The sequence below is a fragment of the Gobius niger genome (genome assembly GCF_951799975.1).
Source record: "Gobius niger genome assembly, chromosome: 4".
In the NCBI taxonomy this organism is placed as follows: Eukaryota; Metazoa; Chordata; class Actinopteri; order Gobiiformes; family Gobiidae; genus Gobius; species Gobius niger.
This window is the reverse complement of record NC_136855.1, coordinates 3,828,859-3,853,296: the sequence shown is the minus strand read 5'-3', so window position 1 is coordinate 3,853,296 and position 24,438 is coordinate 3,828,859. Positions and strand designations below refer to the sequence as shown.

At 42.8% G+C, this 24,438-nt stretch overlaps 1 protein-coding gene across 1 annotated transcript in view; it reads left to right on the top strand.

The window, feature by feature from the left end:
• LOC306962077 (monoacylglycerol lipase ABHD2-like) overlaps window positions 1–22,452 on the top strand; it is a 31,069-nt gene extending 8,617 nt beyond the window's left edge. The window contains exons 4-11 of the mRNA XM_079555121.1: window positions 4,285–4,460; window positions 6,975–7,142; window positions 8,315–8,498; window positions 11,616–11,708; window positions 13,255–13,356; window positions 13,599–13,668; window positions 13,746–13,830; window positions 21,928–22,452. Coding sequence (XP_079411247.1) covers window positions 4,285–4,460; window positions 6,975–7,142; window positions 8,315–8,498; window positions 11,616–11,708; window positions 13,255–13,356; window positions 13,599–13,668; window positions 13,746–13,830; window positions 21,928–22,142 — 1,093 coding nt within the window. The 3' untranslated portion in view covers window positions 22,143–22,452. The remainder of the gene's footprint in view (window positions 1–4,284; window positions 4,461–6,974; window positions 7,143–8,314; window positions 8,499–11,615; window positions 11,709–13,254; window positions 13,357–13,598; window positions 13,669–13,745; window positions 13,831–21,927) is intronic.
• Window positions 22,453–24,438: the final 1,986 nt, after the last annotated feature.

Sequence of the window (24,438 nt, the reverse complement as noted above, 5' to 3'; positions counted from 1 at the left end):
TGGAGAGGATAGATGAAAAGCAGGCAGCAGTCTGGATGTCTTACACAACAAGTTTATTTACCATCAGTGCGGGACCCGGAGACATGAACTCCTGACATTGTGCTAGCCCTACCATTCAAGTCTGTCTATGCTTCCACAGAAGGGATAAACCCCCTCTCAGAGCGTCAGACTGATACACAAGAGTCTGAGCACCACAGTCAAGGCTATGACAGAGATAGTATGACTGTACAGCCTGACCCAGTGTGATAAATAGTGATTTAATGTTATCCTCTAACAAACTCCCTCTCCACAGCGGAAATCCACAACGGCACGTTTCTCGTTAAAGACATCTCTGCCTCTGCTCATGAAAAGTCCACAGTCCAAAAAACTGTCTCTTCCTTCTCAAAATGAGTTGGTTATTGATGTTCTCGCTCCGTTAGCTTCCAAAGCCTTTTACATTGCCAGACCAGCGGCGCTTTAGCACCGTGCCGTTTACACACTTGAGCCGCGTCCCGTGAACGACCATGTAAAATATATATATATATATATATTTTTTTTTTTTTTAAAATGGGAATTGAGTATTAAGCCCTGCAGTCTGCAATGCAACCCCTGATAAGTTTTAAGGTTTACGTGGCCTGCAGAAGTCCAGTGCGTGTTTCTGACAGTCGGGGGCGTGGCATCACGACGGTGGCTATGCAAGTCATTTCTTCATTAGCTCCTTTAAGGGCAGATCCACTGAGTCCAGTTTTTACCCTGACCTCACTCACTTCATATGAGCTGTACAGAACCCGACAGAGCCACGATGATCCACGCTCTTAGTGTGTAAAGGTTGTTTTGTTTCTCGATCATCTCCTGTTCACGTGTGGGACATATTCTATCACACATCACTGCGCGCTAAACGTGCCAGCCTAATCCAGCGCTGTGTTCAATGGATCTGTCTGTAGCTTTGGGCCGCGCCAGTGGAAGGACCGGTGAGTGTGCACTGATGTGTGAGCAGTACTGTCCACTGATTTGAAGAGGAAACGTTATGTAGAAGAGTAGACTTAAGAATGAAGCACTTGTTAACCGGGCAGAGAACTCTTAATGGGTTACGCAGTTAGTACAGATGGTTAACCAGCTAATTGTTACTATCCCCGTTTGAATGCAGATCTACTCAGAACGGGTCGGTGAGGCTTATGGGCTGTGAAAATTTGAAGGTCACCTCTGGATACAATCTATTGTGTTCTGTAGAAGCAGAGCCTAAAAAAACCAAGGTCTGTTTTTGACAAGCCAGTATGACACGAGTAACAGCCCCTGAGTAAAGGCTCTGAGAAGTCTGATCTTCATGGTTTGTGAGTGGAGGGCCTGTCCCTGCTTGGAGCTGGCTCCGTCTCCTCAGAGTAGCCTTAAGTGTCCATCCTTTACGTGTGCACCGGTGTTTGTTACGGCGGATTAAGAGCCAGCGGATGTTGTCGTCCTCTCCCTTCGTGTCGGTGTCGTGTTGTGACTTTGTTGCCGGGACTTCGCGTGACTCGGCGACACCCGGAGAAGTTGCATAATAACAGATCGATTTGCACACAGCGGGAACAACGGCACGCGGCGGCGCTCTGCTGAGGCCGGGAACAGGCCCCTGCGGTTTTGGGCCACACGGCAAGGCCAGCAGAGTGCACGGAGGGTCTTCACAGAGGAGAGCGCTTCCAAAGTGACCGGACATTGACATTCGCAGGAAATGTGGGCTTGAAATGGACGTCTTCTCTAATGCACCATGAGCCAAAGCTTCTGCTTCAGTTTACCTCACATCAAATCTAACCTGGGGGATGACGATGCTGTCGCTGTACCTAAAATCATCAGTAAAGTTGAGGCTTTTGTATCTGTGATGATGTAGAAAGAGGAAGCATGTAAAGCACCTGCGTCAACAGAGCAAAGTGCAGTATCTGTGGACAGGACGCGGTGATAAGCCGTTATTTGCATTACTACTGTAATGTGGACTTTGAGAGACAACTCCCGGTGATGTGTCCACTGTCATCACCGCATTTTTATCAACATGCTACTCTCAAGTGTTTGAACTGAGCAGCTGTTGGACCGTAAAAGGCTCCATCCATGAAACATAATAAATAACTGTAATTTTCATATGCCAAATGAAGCTGAAGTAGAATAAAAAAAGAACTGAATCTTCATTTTAACTCATAATTGTAATAGTAATACATGTTTGAGAATTGCAGTTAGATATTTGATAAGCTCAGAGTAGTGCACCAATATCTGTTGTGGTCCCAGATTAAGTGCACTCCAGAGGAGCCACTGCACTCAGACTTGATTACATTATCTGCAAATGGAAGCGGGCTGCGTTTGCCGGACACCTGTCTTATGTAACAAAGTGTCTACTAAACGTTGTGTTTGTTAAAGGCTGTTGGAAAGACGAGGGTGGGTCGAGCAACGCACTTGTGTAATCAGTAATGTAAACATATGTGTCAGAAGACAAATTCACGCTCGCACCCTCCTCTGGACGCAATATTTCCAACTCCATATCAGGGGAAAAGTCCATCAAAAAAACGTTGCATACATGGGTGGTAGTTTGATTGAAATAATGTAAATAAATGAAAGTGTTCCTTTTAAGTCTGCATGAAAAGTCTAATTTCCTTTATTTTAATGTGATCTAATGTTTGGCAGCATGTGTATCTGCTGCAATATTCATAGCCATATAAAGTATTGATACCTGAGTATCTAGTTTACTTATTTTGAATATTCATTAGTCAGTCTTTTGACAACTAAAGGTCTGTCGATATGGGTTTATCTAAGGCCAATGCCGATTCTTTCTTCTTTTTTTTTTAACTGGCCAATACCGCTATTTCTGGCCGATTTTCCCAAATGTGTGGTCTATAATCAGGGGTTAGAGTGGGCTGGAACAGTCTGGAACAGTCTGGTACAGCGTTCAGCACCCTGGGTTGTGGGGGGAAAAAAGAAAAACAAGACAAAAATCGCGGCTGACAGACGATCAACACCAAATAAACAAAGAAGAAGAAAAGTACATGGAGTTTATTATTAATTTGCTGAAGCTGCACTGGACAGAAATCCACTCTTCAGAGAGAAACTGGATGAATAACCATCAGATCAGCAGCAGCTCAGTCCACTCCTGTGAAGTTTAATGCGCCTCAATAAAACTGCATTTATCACAAAATCATGAACTCTAAGGTTTTTCAGATTAATTTGGGAAGCATAATGAAGAGAAAAACACGCTAAAACATATTCACATATTAAGATTGTATATAACTGAAGAATACTGAGACAGACATGGATTCTACTGGGCTGTGTCCCGCTCCTCTCTCTGATCTGTGGAGGGGTCAGAGATGGGCCAAGCAAATGCACTGACAGAGCCATCAAATATTCATCTGCATTTGGACATGGATTCATATTTCAGCTGGCCTCCATTTTATCTTTACAGTTGATGAAGTGATGAAATGAGGGGAGATAATGTGATGCAAATGTATTCCGGTGGTGTCTCTTTTACCAAAGTAAACCGTGTGGAACAAACCCAGTGCACACTTCAGAATACACACACTAATGAAGCTATATGGCTTTATAGTGTGTAAGAGCTGAAAATACAAGCTTAGTCAAGGGTAGGAATGTGAAATGGTTAATTTAACATCCTCCTCCTCAAAGAGAGCAGAAGGACGTGGGTCAGTGGAGGGCAGATTGATTTAAGGTTTGTGTTTCAGAGTCTGTTAGAATAAAGCGGTCTAGAGTGCGGTGGGAGTGACCAACGATCCAGCTACAGCTGAAGGGACCACTTCCTGTTTATCACTACCTTTTTATTTATTTCAGTTCTGCCTCACGGTTCGACATTTGAACACTTCCTGAATACTGGATTGAACTTTTAGACGCTATTAACAAAGCAGCGGTTGCTAATCAGCTTGGTTTTACTAAATATTTTAGCTCAACATGAACTAGTTATTGGAATACAACGCTGATGGCAAACGGGTCAGCACTTGGTTAAATGACTCATTCCTATTTATGATTGCTTTAAGGCTTGTTGTATTTACTCGAGCGGAGATTCTCTCTCATCCTATAAATGCATGTTCCAGGCAAACGGCTCCAGACCCCTCTGCAGAGGTGGCCCCAGGTTGGAGTTTGGGGCCTTATGTCACTCACATTCAATGCTCATTGGGACAAGTGCTTTGTGCTTGTGTGAACTTGCTCCCTGCCCCAAGTCCAAAACCACGGCTCCCACAAAAGCAGTAAACATGAATCAATTTGTACTTCTTTATTTGGCTCAAATAGGCTAACATTTTGGGCGCTGACTGGATATATCCATGCCTCTTGTGCCCTCAGGTACATCCCCCCTCTGCTGTGGGGGAAGAGCGGCCACCTGCAGACTGCGCTCTATGGGAAGCTGGGCAGGGTCAGCGCTCCTCACCCATGTGGAGTCAGGAAGTACCTGCCCATGATGGACGGAGCCACCGCCACCTTCGACCTGTTCGAGCCGCAGGGAGACCACCAGACTGGAGGTATGATGCACTTACAGATACCAGGGAGAGGCTCACAACTGGACTGCACTTGGCTGTCAAAGACGACTTTCGGAGACAGACAATAAAGTTTCTTATCTATTTATCTTTGTGCTACCCAGCGTACTTTAGACTTTTGATGAGCTCATTATTAAAGGGACTATATGGAGTTTAAACATGTTAAAGGGGGGGTATTATGCAAAATTGACTTTTTCAAGCTTTACATCATGTTATTATGTCATTCCCTCATTAAAAACATGCCTGAAGTGTTGCCTTGGCACTTTCACGTATTTTTGAGTAATCTCTGATGGCAGCCATTTTAGGGATAGGATTGCCTGAGTCCTCCTACGAACGCCCCCACCTCCTGGAGACGCCTCCGACCTTTCGTCACCAGCCGAGTAACCAACCACTGCTCCTCAGCAGAACCCCCTCCCCGCAGAGTCCAGCCCTAAGATGTAAACTGTCAGAGTCATCATGGAGGATTAGCTTCATGTGTTGTGAACCGGAGCTACAGCAGCTCTGAGACTTTAACAAAGACACACACACATCAGTGTTTCTGTTACAGAAACACTTAAAACCGGTGACAAGAACACTTATTTCAGTGGCTGGTTCTGCGCTGGGAATGTCTTAGGGCCTTGATGATGCACAGAGCCTCCGGAGAAAGCTAATGCTAAGCTAAACCTCGAGTCATCACGTGAAAACGAGAAATATGCATGAACAAAGTCAATAAAACCACCACACTCATAAAGAACCGCGACATGCTAAGAACCTTCACCTTCACAACATTCATTGAAAACAGGCAGCATATTATGCACAAATAACGTCAATAAAGCAGCAACTACTCGAAGCAGCCTTTACGATGATCACACAATGAGCCTGGCTTTACACATTTGTGGTTTATTGCAGACTTTTCATCAACAATGAGCTGTAGTCGATTATAACAAGCTAACGGGTAACCTCGAATAACCATTGTCCACCTGCACAGATAATGTCCGTCTTTTGAGTCGTATGGGCTCTTGCAGATCCTGGTGTCGTCCATGGGGGTATAGTTAGAGATCCATAGGGCATGGCAGTTGCAAAGTGGGACTAGAGCCTCCAAACAGCAGTTATTTTTCAGGCAAGAGCCCCTTCCAAGCGTCCGGTGTGGAAGGTTCGTCTCCAAATCATATCCTGTGTGGCCATTGTTCACAAAGTGATAAACAGTAGCTCCTTTCCAACAATAAAAATTAAAATGCACCGATCGTAGTTTCAATACTGTGGAGAAAACGAGCGGAATGTTGTGATGCCACAGACAGCGTGTGTCAGAAAGGGTCAGGGGGCGTCTTAAAGAGACAGGGCCCTATTTCAAGACGTTCAGTGTAGCCATTTTGAAAGAACAATTTTATACAAGGCAGTTATTCTAATTTACTGCATTTACAGACCAACAGAAGGTTGCGTCATCATTGTAGTGTGCTTTAGACTGGTGCTATGTGATTGAAAAAAGCATAATACCCCCTCTTTAAAATTATTTATTTACCTCCCCCTACATGTTCCTCCATGTCCTAAATGTGTAGAATGAGCTCAGACCTGTTCACCTAAACTGCCTCTAAAATCCTGCACTGTCACTCAAAAAGGTGTTAATTCACTCAATAATGAGTCCCCCTAGTCCCTTTAAGGCTTACTGTTAATAAACAGATAAACAGTGTTGAGTGCTTGACCCATTTATTCTGCAAATGTCCACACTGTCTTCTGTCCTCCGTGTTATCTTGTCCAGTTTTTAAGCAGCCATGTTTGTTTTGGTCCAGACAGATCAGTTTTTCAGACATTGGTTTTGTGTAGCATAGGAACAGGCTGATGTTTCTCATTGACTCTTGAGAAAAGTTCATTTCACATTTCTTGTGTGATTGTACCTTGTATTCATTGCTACATAATGGCCCTGATTCATGTAGAGGCTGGATTCTATTGTCGTTGAAAAGCTGCCTGTCCTCAGCTGCTCTGTTACACACACCGGTGCATCCAGGTCATTATGGCATAAACACACATGATCTTATTAAGCTAAACATATCTAGGCACACGCTCCGGGCCTAATGCTGCTGCCTCTCTGGCCTCACACGAACTTCAAATCCTCCTATGGTTTGCTTTACGGCACATCGGTTTCTAAACCTTTGAGAGTCCGGTCCCCTGTTAGGCAGGGTTTGCCCTTGAAAACCCTGTCTGTGAACACAGCACACACAAAATATCTATTTCTGTCAAACTCAAGTGTGCATTTCACATTTGAAACATTTGTGCTTGTCTGGAAAAAAAACAATCAAATATTGAATAATATTTATTTGGATCACATATCATTTTCATATTGTGGATTTAAAGTGGTCGTTAGTCTACGGACCACAGCTTGGGAACAACCTGGTTAAACTGTGTAATATGATGATTGTGTTAAGGATTTCTACAGTCAGTCAGGCAGTAGTCTCGTGCTGATGTTAACGTGCTGATTGTGTTTGCTCCTAGCTTGACTAACTTCCTTTTCCTTTGCTTCACCAGAGGACATCACCATGGTGATCTGCCCCGGCATAGGAAACCACAGTGAGAAGCATTACATCCGCACATTTGTGGACCATTCGCAGAAAGAGGGCTACCGCTGCGCAGTGCTCAACCACCTGGGGGCGCTCCCCAACATCGAGCTCACCTCCCCACGCATGTTCACCTATGGTACGCAGCTGCTGTTCGCCTGTTAGCATGAGGCAGGCGGGACGTTTCACTTCCCCTCTGTTCAAAAGAGGTCTTTAAAGTACAGGACACTAGAGAATCACTATTCCCCACAGAGTAATGGCAAATATCTTTCCTCTACTTCTTAAAGATTTTTCTACAAATGCTATTGCTGCTTTGCAGGGCAAGATTTGTGGACATTTTTGTTGAATATGTGCTAAAATTGAAGATGCTTTGTCGATATTGCATTAATTGTGCTTTCGAGATTCAAGAGATTTATTGTCATTGTCACAGAGAACAACGAAATTATGAATAGAGGATTAGCGGATACGCACGCTAGAATACACATTACTGAAGGGACAACAAGACGCCGATGAACAGTTGTATGAGCCGCGATGAGAACAATGTGGACGAATAATACCTTTTGGTGGAGTTAATGGAATTATTCAGAAGTGCCAAGGCAAATACTAGAGGAAAGAAACAGCTAAAAGACAACAATGAAACTAAGCTACATACAGATGTCATGCTAGCAGCAGCTAAAGTTAGTCATATGCTAACATCGGCAAAATCACCTTTTTCAGCAGTGTATGATGTAAATTATAAAATCTGGTATGACCTGGCTGTTTTAGTGAAGGCGATCCTCTCTCCTCTGACCAATCAGAGCCTCGGTCTGCTTTTGTGAGGGCGGTCCTCTCTCCTCTGTTCATGTCAAGCTAGTATCAGTTCAGTGCTTTGGCTCAGTCTTGCACCTGGCTGACCCTGTGTGACCCTGGTCTGACCAGAGAGACTCTCGACTACATGGGTCAGACCTGGCACTGGGCTGGGTAGGAATTGCCAGAGGAAAAATGGTAAATGTTGCTGCAGAATGTCTGCAGAATTGGGTAGTTTGAGCTGTTTTTTTTGTTAAATGTGCTGTCGGTTGCATAGTTAAATATCCCAGTTTTGAAAAACAAAGCTTCAGAGCTGCTCTGTCTGAGAGAGACTGCGCACTCTGACTTTGGTGAGGCAACTTTTAATCATCCCTTTTTTTTAATAGTCTTTAATCCTAGCAGCTTAGTTGACATATCACATCATTTGTACTTGAGGACTTGACTAATAGTATATCCCTAATAGACGGCACTTTGTGGCGGTTGTGCTGACTGTGTGTAACGGAGGCTTGTCTGTTCCCCTCGCAGGCTGCACGTGGGAGTACTCGGCCATGGTCGGGTACATAAAGCGGGCCTACCCTCACACCAAGCTCATCGTGGTGGGCTTCAGTCTGGGTGGGAACATCGTCTGCAAGTTCCTGGGAGAGAACCGCACTAACCAGGAGAGGGTGCTCTGCTGTGTCAGTGTGTGCCAGGGCTACAGCGCACTCCGGTAAGGCCCACCTATGTTTACGAGCAATCAAATCAAAATGGTGGATTTCTAAAGATCAGCAGCTCTAATTAGACACTAATGACAGTGACTGCTGCACCACAAAGGGCTGTGTTTATGGGCCTCCATTGTTACCCAGTTGCATGCTAACAAATCAACAGCGCGTTGATAAGCACAGTTCGAGTGCACAGCGGTAAGCAGGATTAGTCAGGATTGCGTGACTGAAACGAAATTCTACTCCAGATCTGAGAGCAACATTATAACATCCATCCATCCATCCATCCATCCATCCATTTTCTTCCGCTTTATCCGGGGCCGGGTCGCAGGGGCAGCAGTGTCAGCAGAGATGCCCAAACTTCCCGGTCCACACACGCCTCATCCAGCTGTTCTGGGGGGACCCCGAGGCGACACCCCAGAACAGCTGGAGGAGGTGTGTGTGGACATTACAACATGTCATAATAAAAAACTCCAAACAGTTGATTTTACAGGATTTGCAATATGTTCCCTGGAAAAAACTGAATGTAAAATTGAAAAAGACAAATGGCAACAAGAACAAGTGAGCACATCCTCCTGATGACATGTCTGTCAAACTGTGAAGCACTTTGGTCGACTGCAGTTGTTTTAAATTGGTAAAAACAAATAAAGTTGAAGTGAATTGAATTAATGAAACGTACTATAGAAATAACATTGTATTGGATATGTCACCATCTAATCCAGAAAGAACTGGCTCTCACTGATCTGAAATCTGAAAACAATAATTGTGGGTTACATGTGAAAGTCTCGTTCATGTTTAACAATGGCCAACTGTAAATATCATTGTGTCCCGAAGACTTTTGAAGTCTTCTATTTTTAAATAGTTTAAAGTAACAGCCACCATTATTTTCAGTTCTCCAAATAAACAAAGAGAGCTGTTCCTTGAAAAGCCTCCAAAATCAAGCTCTGACATAACCTGGAGCAACAAACCAATACACAATCACATTAGGAAAGCCTTTGTTATTGTCTCACAGAGAAAGTCCCGGCACGGCTTGGTTTGAATGTCATTTGAACCAGTCAGAGGAATGTGACAATCTAAAATGTGCATTACGTTTAATCATGTCACAGTAAACACAGACTTGTTTCTATACTAATATGGTTCCTGAACACCAAGACTATAAAATAAACCTCTCACATACTTTTATTTTACCTGTCAATATAAATAATACAAGTAGTACATTGTATTTGCAGACTTTTGTGGAAAAACGGGTGTTCGGCGTCTACAGCATGTTAACAGTTTTTAGCAATGAACTCGTGTTCTAGAATTCTACTGCAGTTGGAGCAGGTGCCAATTCAACTCTATGGGAGAGAAACAGTTCCTGAATAAAATATCCCAAAACCAAATGTTTCCCCTGATCATTATTTGACAGTGACTGGATTAAAACCCACCACATTATTCTTATTCTACTGACCAACATCACGCTCATGTTTTTGAATATTGTCTCCACTTCTGGACGCCTTTAGGAGGAAATAATTAGAGCGTAGTTCATACGTGCCGGAAGAGAGGACGTGGAACTTTGAAGTTTTGTTTCATTTGAATCGGCCTCAGGAATGACAGAGAAAACAAACTCTTTTGACAGTTACCACCATTATTTTTTCAGTTGCTCCATCTCAATTTTAAACCATACAGACACTATAGATGCAGACGGCATCTCTGGAATCTCCCATATATGGTCATGTTTGAAAACATTTAAGGGGGAATTTTTTTTTGAAAAAATCTAAACTTTGTCTAATTATTCAAAAACTACTGTAACAAAGGCTGAATTATGAATATAGTTTCTACTAAATAAAGAAACAAAGGCATGGGGAGGAGCAAAGTGGTTCAACAGCCCATAAATACATGAATAACGGAGAATGCTAACTTCATGCTACATGTTAGCATCGGGCTAATGCTAACGGTTAGCTAGCGCTTGCTACAACTGCCGTTTTTTCACTCCTACTGAACAATCTGCTGCTACATTTGACTTTATTTATGTGTGATAAATAAGTTCATATTCCACCAGAAAATGGCTAAAAAGAGGGAAAATTGTGTTTCTCTAAAGATTCTATTTTCCCCCTCGGCGAAGCCACGCCCCCTTCTATGACGAGATGCCGTCTGTATCTATAGATGCAGACGGCATCTCTGGAATCGCCCATATATGGTCATGTTTGAAAACAGTTAAGGGGGAAAACAATTTTGATAAAAATCTAAACTTTCTCTAATTATTCAAAAACTACTTTAACAAATGCTGAATTATGAATATACTTTTCTACTAAATAAAGATACAAAGACATGGAGGGGAGCAGCCCATAAATACATACAAAACGTAGAATGCTAAAATGATGCTTCATGTTAGCATTGTGCTAATGCTAACGGCTACGACTGCCATTTTCTTTTACTTCTACTGAACAATCTGCTGTGAATAAACATCCACATGGACCCCATTCAGACTTATCTTTTTTTGTATGTGATAAATATGTTTATATTTCGCCGGAAAATGGCTAAAAAGAGTGAAACATTTTGTTTCCCAAAAGATTCTATTTTCCCCCTCGGCGAAGCCACGCCCCCTTCTATGACGAGATGCCGTCTGTATCTGTAGGCTCTTTAGAATGTTGTGATGTCACGTAAACGCAACCTATTATAAATCCAGAAGTAGCATCGATGCTAAATAACTGGGTGGTGCAAGCTAATTGTCGTTTCTTGTGCTTGAAAGTGACATGTTAAAAAGAAGTTTTTGACCATAAAAAACATTTAAATCTTAAAGCTGGAGGACCTGTTTTTCTCTGTTCAAATGGTGACATTTTTAGTTTTTGGATTACGGCATCTGGGGGTGGTTCAGTTTTGGCAGTGAAGGATTAACCTGTTATCTGCCGCCCCCCCTGATCAGGATATAATTAGGGTTAAGAACGGCAAATGTAAGGTTAGTTGTGTTTCTCTCACACAGGTCTCGCACATATTTTTTTAAAACTAGAAGGTCTTGGTGTTCAAATTTGGCATCACACTGGCATATACGCTTTGAAATTTGGATGTAAATAATTGTTAACGTGGCCTGTCTCTGCTGCTGTGACTGCTGACTCTCTAACCCCTGATCGTCTGTGTTCCTTCAGGGCTCAGGAGACCTTCCTGCAGTGGGACCACTTCAGACGCTTCTACAACTTCCTCATGGCCGACAACATGAAGAAGATCATACTGTCACACAGGTCTGGGCGCACATTTGTTAAAAGCTTTCCTGTGTCATGTCAGATGCAGTTCGGTCCAGAATGTTCAAATGCAGGCAGCAATTTCATACAGTCGTTGAAGTCGAACATTTTCAAAACGGCAAATAACACGTACTATCGGTCAGTGACATGAAATATCAGGAGAAAGTGAGCGTCTATTACTAAAGCATGAAATACAAACACATATAGAACCTTCGACAGCAGCTAACTGAGAGGAGAATCATTGATTAACCTTTAACATGGAGACTGCCCTCTCAATCAGCTGCTGTACCTGATCCGACAGCCAAAACATGTCAAAGCAACTGAGACATCAGCTTTTTCAAGTAATATGTTTGCTGTTGTTCCAAATCCATTTTTCTAGTACTAAAACTTGGAATCAGGTTAGCTGCCGATCCAGAGAACCAGTCCGATACCACCTGTGAATAGAAACGAGAGCCTGTAAAAGATGGGGCTGGGTTCCGTCACATTTTTTTCAATATCAGAACTTTATCACTGTTTGGTTTTTTGATACCGATACTATAAGTTTTGATAAATTGTGGCAAAAATTAAAAAGAGAAATGTGGAAAAATTGGGGGGAAAATAATTTATTTGAGCTGAAACACTTCCTTTAATGCTGTCCCTGGACCAACAACATCAAAACTTGGATCTAAAGAGAGAAGCATTTTTTTTTTTTTTTCGTACCTGCTTGTGATGCTTTCATTTTTTTGATACCGGTAGTACCTGAAGTTTTTTTCTGATACCAGGCTGGTATCGCCCTAGAAAAAGATGCTGAAGCCAAAGCAGTTGGTGCTATTTCTTCTTACACTCTAAACACTGAGTGAAGGTATCTAAGAGGTACCATACATCTTTTCATTAGCAGTAGCATTAGCCACAATGTCGTAAACAGCTGCAGCTTCTTCAGAATAATACAGTGTGATTTGAGTGTATTGCACTCTCATATTATAAGTCTGTATAGTTTAAATTTATATTTAGGGTAGAAAAGTCTAGTGACCCTTGTTTATTGTTTTTTCCATTAGTTTATTAATATATATAATTAATCATTGATATGTTTGTTTGTTTGTTGGTTTATTTGGTAGAGACTCTCATTCATCCTGGCCTATTGTACATGTTTTAGTGGTAGGGGAAACCGGAGTACCCGGAGGAAACCTACGCAGACACAGGAACACGCAAACTCCACAGAAAGGCCCCGCCTGGGTGGGAATCAAACCCGGACCTTCTAACTGTGTCTGACATGTGACATCTCATTGGCAAGAAAAGATAAGACTTTATTGATCTCACACTGGAGAAAAGAGGAACATTCACTTTTCATCTGAGAGAAAGCTACGTTTAACAGGCATCAGTTAGTATCGGATATCGGCAGATACTCAAACCCCCAGTATCGGTATCGGAAGCAAAAAAAGCTGGCTGAGTGCATCTTTGGTATTGACATCAAACCCTCCACCAGTTTTGCAATGCCCTGCTTGTAAGCAGTACAAGAGAAGGCTTCTGGAGTATATGTGTAATGTAGTGTAATGCTGCCTGTGTCCAGGCACAGTCTGTTTGGAGGCACGTCGATGAAGAGCATCGAGGCAGACCTGAGCCGCCTGTTCACAGCCACCTCACTCATGCAGATCGACGACAACATCATGAGGTTTGTGCTCTCTGCTATTGCCTGCAATGAATATCCTTCAGTGCATATTTCAGGAGCTTTGAAGTACAACAAAGTCAATCATGTTTGATATTTAGGCAATTGAAAAGTTCTCTTCACACAATATCCCTCCACAAACATGTTCTGAAATGTTTGTCCTTTATATTTCAGTCTTCTCTCAAATGTGACCTCACATTAGTCTGTTCTCCGCCTTGCCTGCTCTAACGTTGTGTCTTTGTTAACAGAAAGTTCCATGGCCACAGTTCCCTGAAAGAGTACTATGAGAAGGAGAGCTGTGTGCACTACATCCACAATGTAAGAGCGACCCCCGTCTCCTGTACCTAGGTGTTTGGGTGTGTGTTTCTGACCCTGGCCCTGCCCTCTGTCTGCAGGTCAATGTGCCTCTGCTATTGGTCAACTCTGCAGACGACCCTCTGGTGCACGACTCGCTGCTCAACATCCCTCGCACGCTGGCAGGTAAGCGGACAGCGCTGTGTCCTGTAGGGAGGAGGCCGACGAGCCGTTGGTCCCGCCTCACCCCTCACTTTTTATTTTTTTCCATTGCTTTTTATTTGGGATTGCTGTGCATATTACACGCAAATATAATACTTATTTTCCCCCGTAACATGAAATAAAAATAAAACAAATAATCAGCAGAAATATCAAGTGTTATTGCCACCAGATCCGTTGAAGTCCCATAGTCAAAAGGATCCTCACTATCACACATTATAAGCAAATATTTGGTCAGTTCAGAGGGACTTTCCTCAAGACCTCTGTGTACCAGTGTTCAAGTGTAGGACAGTCACTGGAAATCCAGAACTTCAAAATAGTCTTTCTGGCCACATCAAGAAGAATTTCCATCCGTTTGGCATTGTGCTTGTCCCTAACGTTGTCCACTTTAACGACAAGAACACATTGACCCATGAACCAAACTTGTTTCTTTTCTTTATTTTTTCTTTCATTAAAGAAATTCATTGAAAAATCCAGATGCAGGGAGCCAGTTGCTGCAGTTCAAGCCCCATTTTTATTGGAATATAGCACCTTCCCATGTGGTGTGTGTTGGTTGTGTAAGGCAAGGCAAGGCAACTTTATTTATATTGCAAATTTCGTACACATGGCAACTTAATGCACCTACAAACTCAATGGGTGTACAAAGGCCCAGGTGTGCTCACAGGTAACCAGGCAACCGTGTGAATGTGCTTTGTTCATGAGCAGTGTCTTATTAAAGTACAGACTTCTGTCTTGCTTATGGCTAAAGGAATGCAGGACGAGGTGTGGCCCGTTATGTAACACATGAGTGACTTTTCCCCCAGTGACTGTGCTGCGTTTGGGCCAGTCAGCTGTTCTGACCCGTATGTCAACCACTTTCTCAGTCATATTACTGGCCGACAGAAATGGTGCAACACTGCCAATAAATGACATAATTACACAGATATTTGTATTTCTAGAGACAGTTGTGCTTAGACATTATTCAATTACAAATGTCACTTTATTACAATGTGACTTTAGTGAGTCCTAAAGGCACTTTGAAGTGGCGTCCTCTAGATGTTTAGAAAAGGCCTCTCACTGCTCTGGAGCCGGGGACTTCAGGTCAATGTGTGTGAGCTCCTGTAACCAGGGCTGTGACAATACATTTGATTCTTTTTAATCCGATATTTTGGTGATGTCAAGCATATTAATGAGGCTACAATGCTCCACCGCCTTCCCAGTCAAACACAGAGCCAATAATGGTCATGAAGTCAGCCAGAACAGTAGAGGGCAGCACTTCAAGGCTAAACATTTGGACCAAACACTGTCCCACAAATACTTTTAGTAGAGGGTCAATGGGCCCATTTTCAGTGAGTCAAGTGTTCACTTGTTTATGCAGAGAAAGTGGAACAATGTTCATGAAAACCAATGTTAGTCATATAAAGTATGGAGCATGTAGTTCTTTAGAAAGTAACAATGTTAAAAAGGGTCAAAAAGTGCATCTGTTTCTTTAAAATCATGATATGTTGTTCGTCATGTTGAGTAAACTTCAATAATAGCGACTGCTCTCCTTTTTTTTTCTGCCATTTTTGCCCCATAGTTTGGGCGAATTGTTTGGCAACAGCTGATACATCCAGGCCTCTAACGCTGTGATATAAACTAACAGATCTGTTACAGTGCGAGGGAAGCAATGCTTATCAACATTGTTTTTGCCATCATAGAATAATTATTATTGATCTAATACAGTGAATTGCCAACCACAGCCCCCGATTGCGTGTAAAGAATGGAAGATGCACTAAAGTCTTGATGCATACGCTGAAAAACTGAAGTGATTCTACTTTGCGAAATGGCGGAAATGCAGAGTCAGTGTGGCCTCTTGTGAAGTTCTAAAGGCAGCTCAAACATTCTGTGTCACACAATGTGGGGTCAGAACGCTTGCATAAACGTGGGCAGCGTGTCCCGAGCCTAAACGGGAGCAGCAGGTGCCGTCTAAGACTAAATGTGTTCACTCGGTCACCTCACATACCTCCTTTGACATGTCCAGCCACATTCTGCTCCAAGCTTCCACTCTTCAGACAGCAGGGGGGCTGGAGGGGGATCATGTGTATGTTAGGAATGCTTGATTATTGAAAAAATAATAATCACGATTATTTTTGTCATAATTGCAATCACGATTATTCAAACGATTATTTGTTGCCTTTAAAAAAATCCATCAAAAAAGTGATAAAAAATCCATCAAAAAAATGACAAAAATCCATCAAAAAAGTGACAAAAATCCATCAAAAAAATGACAAAAATCCATCAAAAAAGTGACAAAAATCCATCAAAAAAAGTGACAAAAATCCATCAAAAAAGTGACAAAAAATACAGCAAAAAATGACAAAAATCCATCAAAAAAAAGACAAAAATCCATCAAAAAAAGTGACAAAATCCATCAAAAAAGTGACAAAAATCCATCAAAAAAATGACAAAAATCCATCAAAAAAAATGACAAAAATCCATTACAAAAAGACAAAAATCCAGCAGAAAAAAGACAAAAATCCATCAAAAAAAGTGACAAAAATCCAAAAATTAAAAATGAGGAAAGAAAATTGGAAAAAATGTGAAAAAAAAAAAAAAAATAGAAAAAAAAATATATATATATATATAATCGATTTTTTGCGATTATGCTAATTTTGTAATCGTTTACTGTTGTAACCGAAATCGTTATTGAATTTCGAGTAATTGCACAGCCCTAGTGTATGTGTTATTTTTTTGGTTGGCACGGCATATCAACAGGTTACAGAAGGCAAAGACAAACACACATTGTTGATACTCAAAAAGAGTAGCGCATTTTCCGGACTATTAGGCGCTCCGGAGTATAAGATGCACTAGCGTCATTAAAATGCGTAATGAGAAAAAAACAACAGGCTTAATAGAAGTACGGTTTGCTAACGTGACACATCACACAACAAACTAAATAGGTGTTATGTTAACGTCACATAAACAGTTCAGATACTAAAGCATAAGGAACAAACCTCTGCACCGATGACAAACCTCTCCCAACAGCATGTTTTTCAATCTCTCATTTGCAAAGTCGTCCCTCTAGCTGTTATCTAGCTTTTAGCTCGTGATTAGCTTTGTTTTGTTTTCTTCTAAGTGTAACCTTCCCTTCTCGCTCACTCCTAACTTTCTTTCTGCTGCTCGATTAACCTGCAGTGCCCTCTAGTGGCATGTGAAATTGTATATTGGAATTTAAGAGAAGAAAAAAAAACACGTATTTGTCGCTCCGGAGTATAAGACACGCCCCCTGCCAAACTATGAAAAACGTGCGACTTAAAGTGCGGAAAATACGGTTGGCAGAAGTTGAGGGAACTTGGAAGTAAAGTGAGAGGTGTGTTTGTCGATGTGTAGCCATAAGGTTGGATTATACTTGACGTGTCCGGAGGTCCGCGCGGAAAAATGTAGTTATTTTCTCAGACACGCCCCTTTGCGCGGTCTCTGTTGTGTAGCCTTAGCCAGTCCAGGACAGGATGTGTGTTTGTGTGGTTGTTGTGTAGCCTTAGCCAGTCCAGGACAGGTTGTGTGTTTGTGAGGTTGTTGTGTAGCCTTAGCCAGTCCAGGACAGGTTGTGTCTTTGTGAGGTTGTTGTGTAGCCTTTGCCAGACCAGGACAGGTTGTGTGTTTGTGAGGTTGTTGTGTAGCCTTAGCCAGACCAGGACAGGTTGTGTGTTTGTGTGGTTAATGTGTAGCCTTAGCCAGACCAGGACAGGTTGTGTGTTTGTGAGGTTGTTGTGTAGCCTTAGCCAGACCAGGACAGGTTGTGTCTTTGTGAGGTTGTTGTGTAGCCTTAGCCAGTCCAGGACAGGTTGTGTCTTTGTGAGGTTGTTGTGTAGCCTTAGCCAGACCAGGCCAGGTTGTGTCTTTGTGAGGTTGTTGTGTAGCCTTAGCCAGTCCAGGACAGGTTGTGTGTTTGTGAGGTTGTTGTGTAGCCTTAGCCAAGCCAGGACAGGTTGTGTTTGTGAGGTTGTTGTGTCGCCTTAGCCAGTCCAGGAGAGGTTGTGTGTTTGTGAAGTTGTTGTGTAGCCTTAGCCAGTCCAGGAGAGGTTGTGTGTTTGTGAGGTTGTTGTGTAGCCTTAGCCAGTCCAGGACAGGTTGTGTGTTTGTGAGGTTGTTGTGTAGCCTTAGCCAGTCCAGGACAGGTTGTGTGTTAGTGTGGTTGTTGTGTAGCCTTAGCCAGTCCAGGACAGGTTGTGTGTTTGTGAGGTTGTTGTGTAGCCTTAGCCAGTCCAGGACAGGTTGTGTGTTTGTGAGGTTGTTGTGTAGCCTTAGCCAGTCCAGGACAGGTTGTGTCTTTGTGAGGTTGTTGTGTAGCCTTAGCCAGTCCAGGACAGGTTGTGTGTTTGTGAGGTTGTTGTGTTGCCTTAGCCAGTCCAGGACAGGTTGTGTGTTTGTGAGGTTGTTGTGTTGCCTTAGCCAGTCCAGGACAGGTTGTGTGTTTGTGAGGTTGTTGTGTAGCCTTAGCCAGTCCAGGACAGGTTGTGTGTTTGTGAGGTTGTTGTGTAGCCTTTGCCAGACCAGGCCAGGTTGTGTCTTTGTGAGGTTGTTGTGTAGCCTTAGCCAGGACAGGTTGTGTTTGTGAGGTTGTTGTGTAGCCTTAGCCAGTCCAGGACAGGTTGTGTGTTTGTGAGGTTGTTGTGTAGCCTTAGCCAGTCCAGGACAGGTTGTGTGTTAGTGTGGTTGTTGTGTAGCCTTAGCCAGTCCAGGACAGGTTGTGTGTTTGTGAGGTTGTTGTGTAGCCTTAGCCAGTCCAGGACAGGTTGTGTCTTTGTGAGGTTGTTGTGTAGCCTTAGCCAGTCCAGGACAGGTTGTGTGTTTGTGAGGTTGTTGTGTTGCCTTAGCCAGTCCAGGACAGGTTGTGTGTTTGTGAGGTTGTTGTGTTGCCTTAGCCAGTCCAGGACAGGTTGTGTGTTTGTGAGGTTGTTGTGTAGCCTTAGCCAGTCCAGGACAGGTTGTGTGTTTGTGAGGTTGTTGTGTAGCCTTAGCCAGTCCAGGACAGGTTGTGTGTTTGTGAGGTTGTTGTGTAGCCTTAGCCAGACCAGGACAGGTTGTGTGTTTGTGAGGTTGTTGTGTAGCCTTAGCCAGTCCAGGACAGGTTGTGTGTTTGTGAGGTTGTTGTGTAGCCTTAGCCAGTCCAGGACAGGTTGTGTGTTTGTGAGGTTGTTGTGTAGCCTTAGCCAGACCAGGACAGGTTGTGTGTTTGTGAGGTTGTTGTGTAGCCTTAGCCAGTCCAGGACAGGTTGTGTGTTTGTTAGGTCGATGTGTAGCCTTAGCCAGTCCAGGACAGGCTGTGTGTTTGTGAGGTTGTTGTGTAGCCTTAGCCAGACCAGGACAGGCTGTGTGTTTGTGAGGTTGTTGTGTAGCCTTAGCCAGTCCAGGACAGGTTGTGTGTTTGTGTGGTTGTTGTGTAGCCTTAGCCAGTCCAGGACAGGTTGTGTGTTTGTGTGGTTGTTGTGTAGCCTTGGCCAGACCAGGACAGGTTGTGTGTTTGTTTGGTCGATGTGTAGCCTTAGCCAGTCCAGGACAGGTTGTGTGTTTGTGAGGTTGTTATGTAGCCTTAGCCAGTCCAGGACAGGTTGTGTGTTTGTGAGGTTGTTGTGTTGCCTTAGCCAGTCCAGGACAGGTTGTGGTGGGATTGTAAGGCAGTGGCGGGTCGTAATGGCAGCGTGTGCTCTAACCCAGATAAAAGTCATTATCGAGAGCCGTCAATCCCTGTCCGGGCTCACTCTGCCACACCGCAGCTCAGATTAACTTTTCATCTGTCTCCTGACCCACTTTATATCTGACGACGAGGTATCACACTCTCGAGACGAATGGAGCATTTCACAAACAGTTGAATTTGAAAACAAAGTGCACACGCTCAGCATGAACAGGCTGAAGTGGAGGATTGGTTGGAGTTATTGATGCTGTAGACCAGGCCTTCCGAACCCCGGGGTGACTCTGCTGTAAATTTTCTTGCCATAGCAGTTAGCAGAGCGTGTTGACTTTCCAGTGCAGTTGCAGCTTTGGCCTGTAGGGGGGGAGCGTATAAAAAGGCGCAACTGGAATGGTTCTTCTCTTTCAACACAGCTGCCAACAATAAACTCTTGATGTCCCAACGACGATATTGTCTTACATCAAAATAATTCATATAGATATTATAATAATTCTTTCCCCCCCCCTAACTCATAGAGCTGTCCCTGATGAGGACATGAAGCTCCTCTTATTGGAAAATGAATAGCTCTCATTTTAAACATATTGACGTGGGCGACTCATCTAACTTTACTGCACAAGGCTAAGCAAGAGGTTTAGTTTGGGAAAAATGTGTAGCTTTTAAAGTTTGAAATTGGTAAAAACCTAAGGAAGTAGCAGTGATCTGAATGCTGATTTTTTTTTTCTAACCTTTTGATTTAAAATTTGAGAACCAATCTACAATATTTTGCAATTGACAAATTTCAACAACTTTTAAATGTCAGTTTAAAACGTTTTTCCCAAGCCGCTCTCGTTTTAGTGACTAAAACAGCCTTTTGTGGTTGGACAGAGCTTGTGGAGTTCTCTTGTTGGAGAACAGTTTAGCCTCCGAGAAACTACAGAGTGAAGCAGCTATAGAGCATTAAAAACAGGTGATTTCCTTCATTTTCTAGTTATTCTGATCATGTTGAACACACTCTTCAAACGTTCAGGAGAATATAGCAAAGTGTACAAGCCATTTTCTTTAACTGTGTTGGCGACTGTCTCTCCAGAGTGAACTCCACCTCAGGGGCATAGTTACAGGAGTTTGATTGAAGCAGAAGCTGTTAAAAGTAACTCACACGGTCAAAAAGGTTGCAGACTCCTGCTGTGAAGTCATTTTAAAAGGGAGCGTCTGGTATCCACTGTAGGGCTGGACTCATGAACAGCGTTGTTCCTCCAAGACCAAAATGATCCCCTGGCTGGACATGTGGACGCCTCAGGTGGCCTATTGGCTTGTTGCACGGTATGGCTATACTAGTTCCTCTGAGCTGAAGCTGTGGGCGCTAGTACTTCCTGTTCGTATTCATTTCCATTAAGATGAGCTCAGACCAGTGAGTTCCTGGTAGAAATATTTCCATAGAGGAGACGTTTATGTTTGTAAGGATCAGGGAGTTTGTCTTGAAGCTAAAGGCTAATTTAACCTCTTAACTCCCGCTGAACCGAGAGGATCTTTTTCCTCACGTCACATTTTTTTTCTTCATTTTTTTGTCAAATTTTTATCACATTTTTGTCATTTTTTGGTCGTTTTTTTTTTCACATTTTTGTCACTTTTTTTTTTTTTTTTTTTTGTGAATTTTTTATCACATTGTCATTTTTTTGTCACATTTTTGTCACATTTTTGTCATTTTTTTGTCACATTTTTGTCACATTTTTGTCACATTTTTGTCATTTTTTTGTCACATTTTTGTCACATTTTTTGTCACATTTTTGTCACATTTTTGTCATTTTTTGTCACATTTTTGTCACATTTTTGTCATTTTTTGTCACATTTTTGCCACATTTCCATCATTGTTTTCGTCGAGAAAATGTGCTCGGTTCAGGTGGGAGTTAAGGGGTTAATGCATTACACAACTTGAAATAGCGCCTTTATATATATTTTTCATAGCATGTTAGCCTTTAGCTTCAAGACAAACTATCAATCCTTCATGATCACAGGCGTCTCCTCTGAACTCGTTACATCATGATTTGAACACAATAAATGATCATCTACCGGGAACTCACCGCCCACAACATAATCTTTAGAAAATATGATTTTTATTCCAGGAAAAGAAAACAGACAGGAAGTCCAGGCGCTCACACCTTCAGGTCAGAGGAACTAGCATAGCCACACCGTGCAACAAGCCAATTGGCTCCATGTCCTCTGTGTTGCTACTGACACTACAGTATTACTACAGTATCAGTATTCCTACAGTATTAGCCACGTGTTTGTTTTATCTCTGTCACCTGCCAAGGGGCTACAGATGGAAACCAGCGGGTTTTCTCTAATCTGGCTTTGTAGAAGTTCATTAGTATGCACTGTCCTGATCAAACCTTCATCTCTCTATTCTTCCTAATCCCTGCCCTTTTGTCCTCCAGCCAAGAAGCCCAACGTGGTCTTCGCCCTGACGCTCCACGGCGGCCATCTTGGCTTCTTCGAGGGCGCCGTGCTCTTCCCACAGCCGCTGACCTGGATGGACAAGGTGATCGTGGGCTATGCCAACGCCATGTGCCATTGGGAGAGGCAGAAACCGCAGTGCCAAAGCAGCGGGCCCCTGAGCCAGACAAGATCATGCCTCCCGCAGACGGCGTAGGACCCTCCACCAGCCAGCACCTCCAACCAAAACCTTAAACCAACCGCGCTTTCTCCACTTGCCTTCTCCTTTGGGTGCTGCTACACTTCCGGAGTGCTCATGCCTTGACCAGAGGACACTTTTCAGAGCACGGAAAGCCTCAAAGGAGCGCCGCTTTGAACAATCTTCGGGAACAAGGATTGTTCTGTGATGAGAGATGTGTCCGAGCACCTCCTTCGTCACTTTTAGACAAACTTAAGAGCACAATGTCCCCCCCAGATACACGGGGCGAACTGCTCCCAACGCCAAGGCCGTGTGGTCCTGGTCCGGTCCTGGTTTGGTCCTGGTCCATGTCCGGTCCTGGTCTGGTCCTGGTCTGCTGTCTGTCAGTGTGACCTGTGTGACCTTGTGTCGGTGAGTGTCGTGGCCTCGTGCCGAGTGTCTGCTTTTGTGATCTCCGTGGTTTGGTTTGCTGTAGAATGTGTCATCGTGTCCTTCCGCCGCCGCAGTGTTGATTTTGTCAGCTAATTTGACAATCTTAGTAATGATGGAAACATTTGTATTCCCTATAAATTCCCTATGCAGTAAAAAAAAAGATACAAATATGTTATTTTAAGGATAGGTACAGGATATTTGAAATATTAACATGAAGCATTCGACCCAAATAGTTACAATGTGAAAGACAATCTCTTTACACAAGTAAAAATAGCTTCATGTCATAGCAAAATAAAAGTACAATGTCTTGAAGTGAATGTCAGTGCTTCCTAAATCTCACAAACCTCCTTTGAGGATTTGCTAAAAGGTCCAGTGGAATAGCGCCTTGTGTCTGGAGGAGAGTGAGCTGTGGGACTGAACACTGCGGCTGGTGTTTCCGTGTTGAGAGGCGTCCGGCCGGGCTGTACTGGATATGGCGGTGGTGAACGCGGAGCACATTCCCCCACAGGCTCCGTGCACGACCCGCCATGAAACACATGAGCAGAGCAGAGAGCGGGGTCAGTGAGACGGAGCCGTGCCTCTCCCTGTCGGTCAGCAGATGGCGCTATGTGCATGACCTTTCACACAATACTATATTTTCATACTAAGGGGAAAGCCCTTGATACTTTCACACAATTTTAGTTGTTTCTTCAAATTTACCAGGCACCAGTTTTAGGCTATTCTTCAAAAATGATCATTGTTGTCACTGTGTCCAACAGGCACCTGCTCAAAGGACTGTCCAGTTTTGTTTTAGAAACCCTATTGACCACAACCCGGTGAACACTCTTGTATTTAAGATTTAGATGTTTCCCAAAACAAGCAAGAACAGGCACAGGAAGTGACAGAGGAACCAACCACACTATACATCAGGTCATGAGTCTCACTTCTAGGGCATTAAAAAGCATTAAATTCAAACTGGCACTGAATCTAAGTCTTAATGTTTATGTTTAATGAATTATTGAAATAGTTGACAACTAATTTACCAATCGATTTTTTTTTTATCGAACATTTAGTATGTTTGATTGTTTTTATAGTTAGGGTCTGTAGTGTTTTGAACATTGAAAATGTCACCAATATCCATCTGTGTCTCGTCCAATCAGAAGCAGAGTTAGCACCAACAAATGTTCACTTTAACTTTACTCCATCAACATGTCCTCAAGCGGCGCCACTTTAGCTTTATGTGATCAAAAATATTTAATTATCCTGCACCATCCACAGCCAAGCGATTTATAATAAATATTCATTTATTAATAATTATTAGCTGTCAAAGCATTCTAATGTATTGTGTCTGCTCAGACTTAAAGGCCAACAGTCCACTAAGTGACGTATTCGTCTGTCTCCAGTGAAGAAGCAGATCCCATCGTCCACTTGTTGGAGCAAATGAACATTGGACATTTTTTCAGAAAAAAAGCCGTAAAAGAGGTACAAAAAAGTGCTTGACAAAACAAAAACGCTTAAAAAAAATAAAATAATCAGTTTTCTTTCAAATGAGGCATTGCACTGTTGCTCTCCAGTTAGGAAGCTTTTAGGTTTGGGTGGGGGTAAAGAGATTATCCATACTTGGTTTCCGATACCTCAATACTCAAATATTTGACACATAGAACCAGGAAACGGAGCAATGATGTGTGGAAGATCTCCAATGTCAAGAGTCATTTGGGGGAAAATTGGGAGAAATTGTGTCAAAAATAAGAAAATAAATTTGGAGGAAAAAAAATGGGGAGAATGTTAGTATGTTGAGCAAAAATTGTGAAAAAAATACATCGGACAACAAAAAAATTGAAGAATGGGGGGGAATTGGGACTAAACATAATTTATTTGAGCTGAAACAACCCAGTCACTTCCT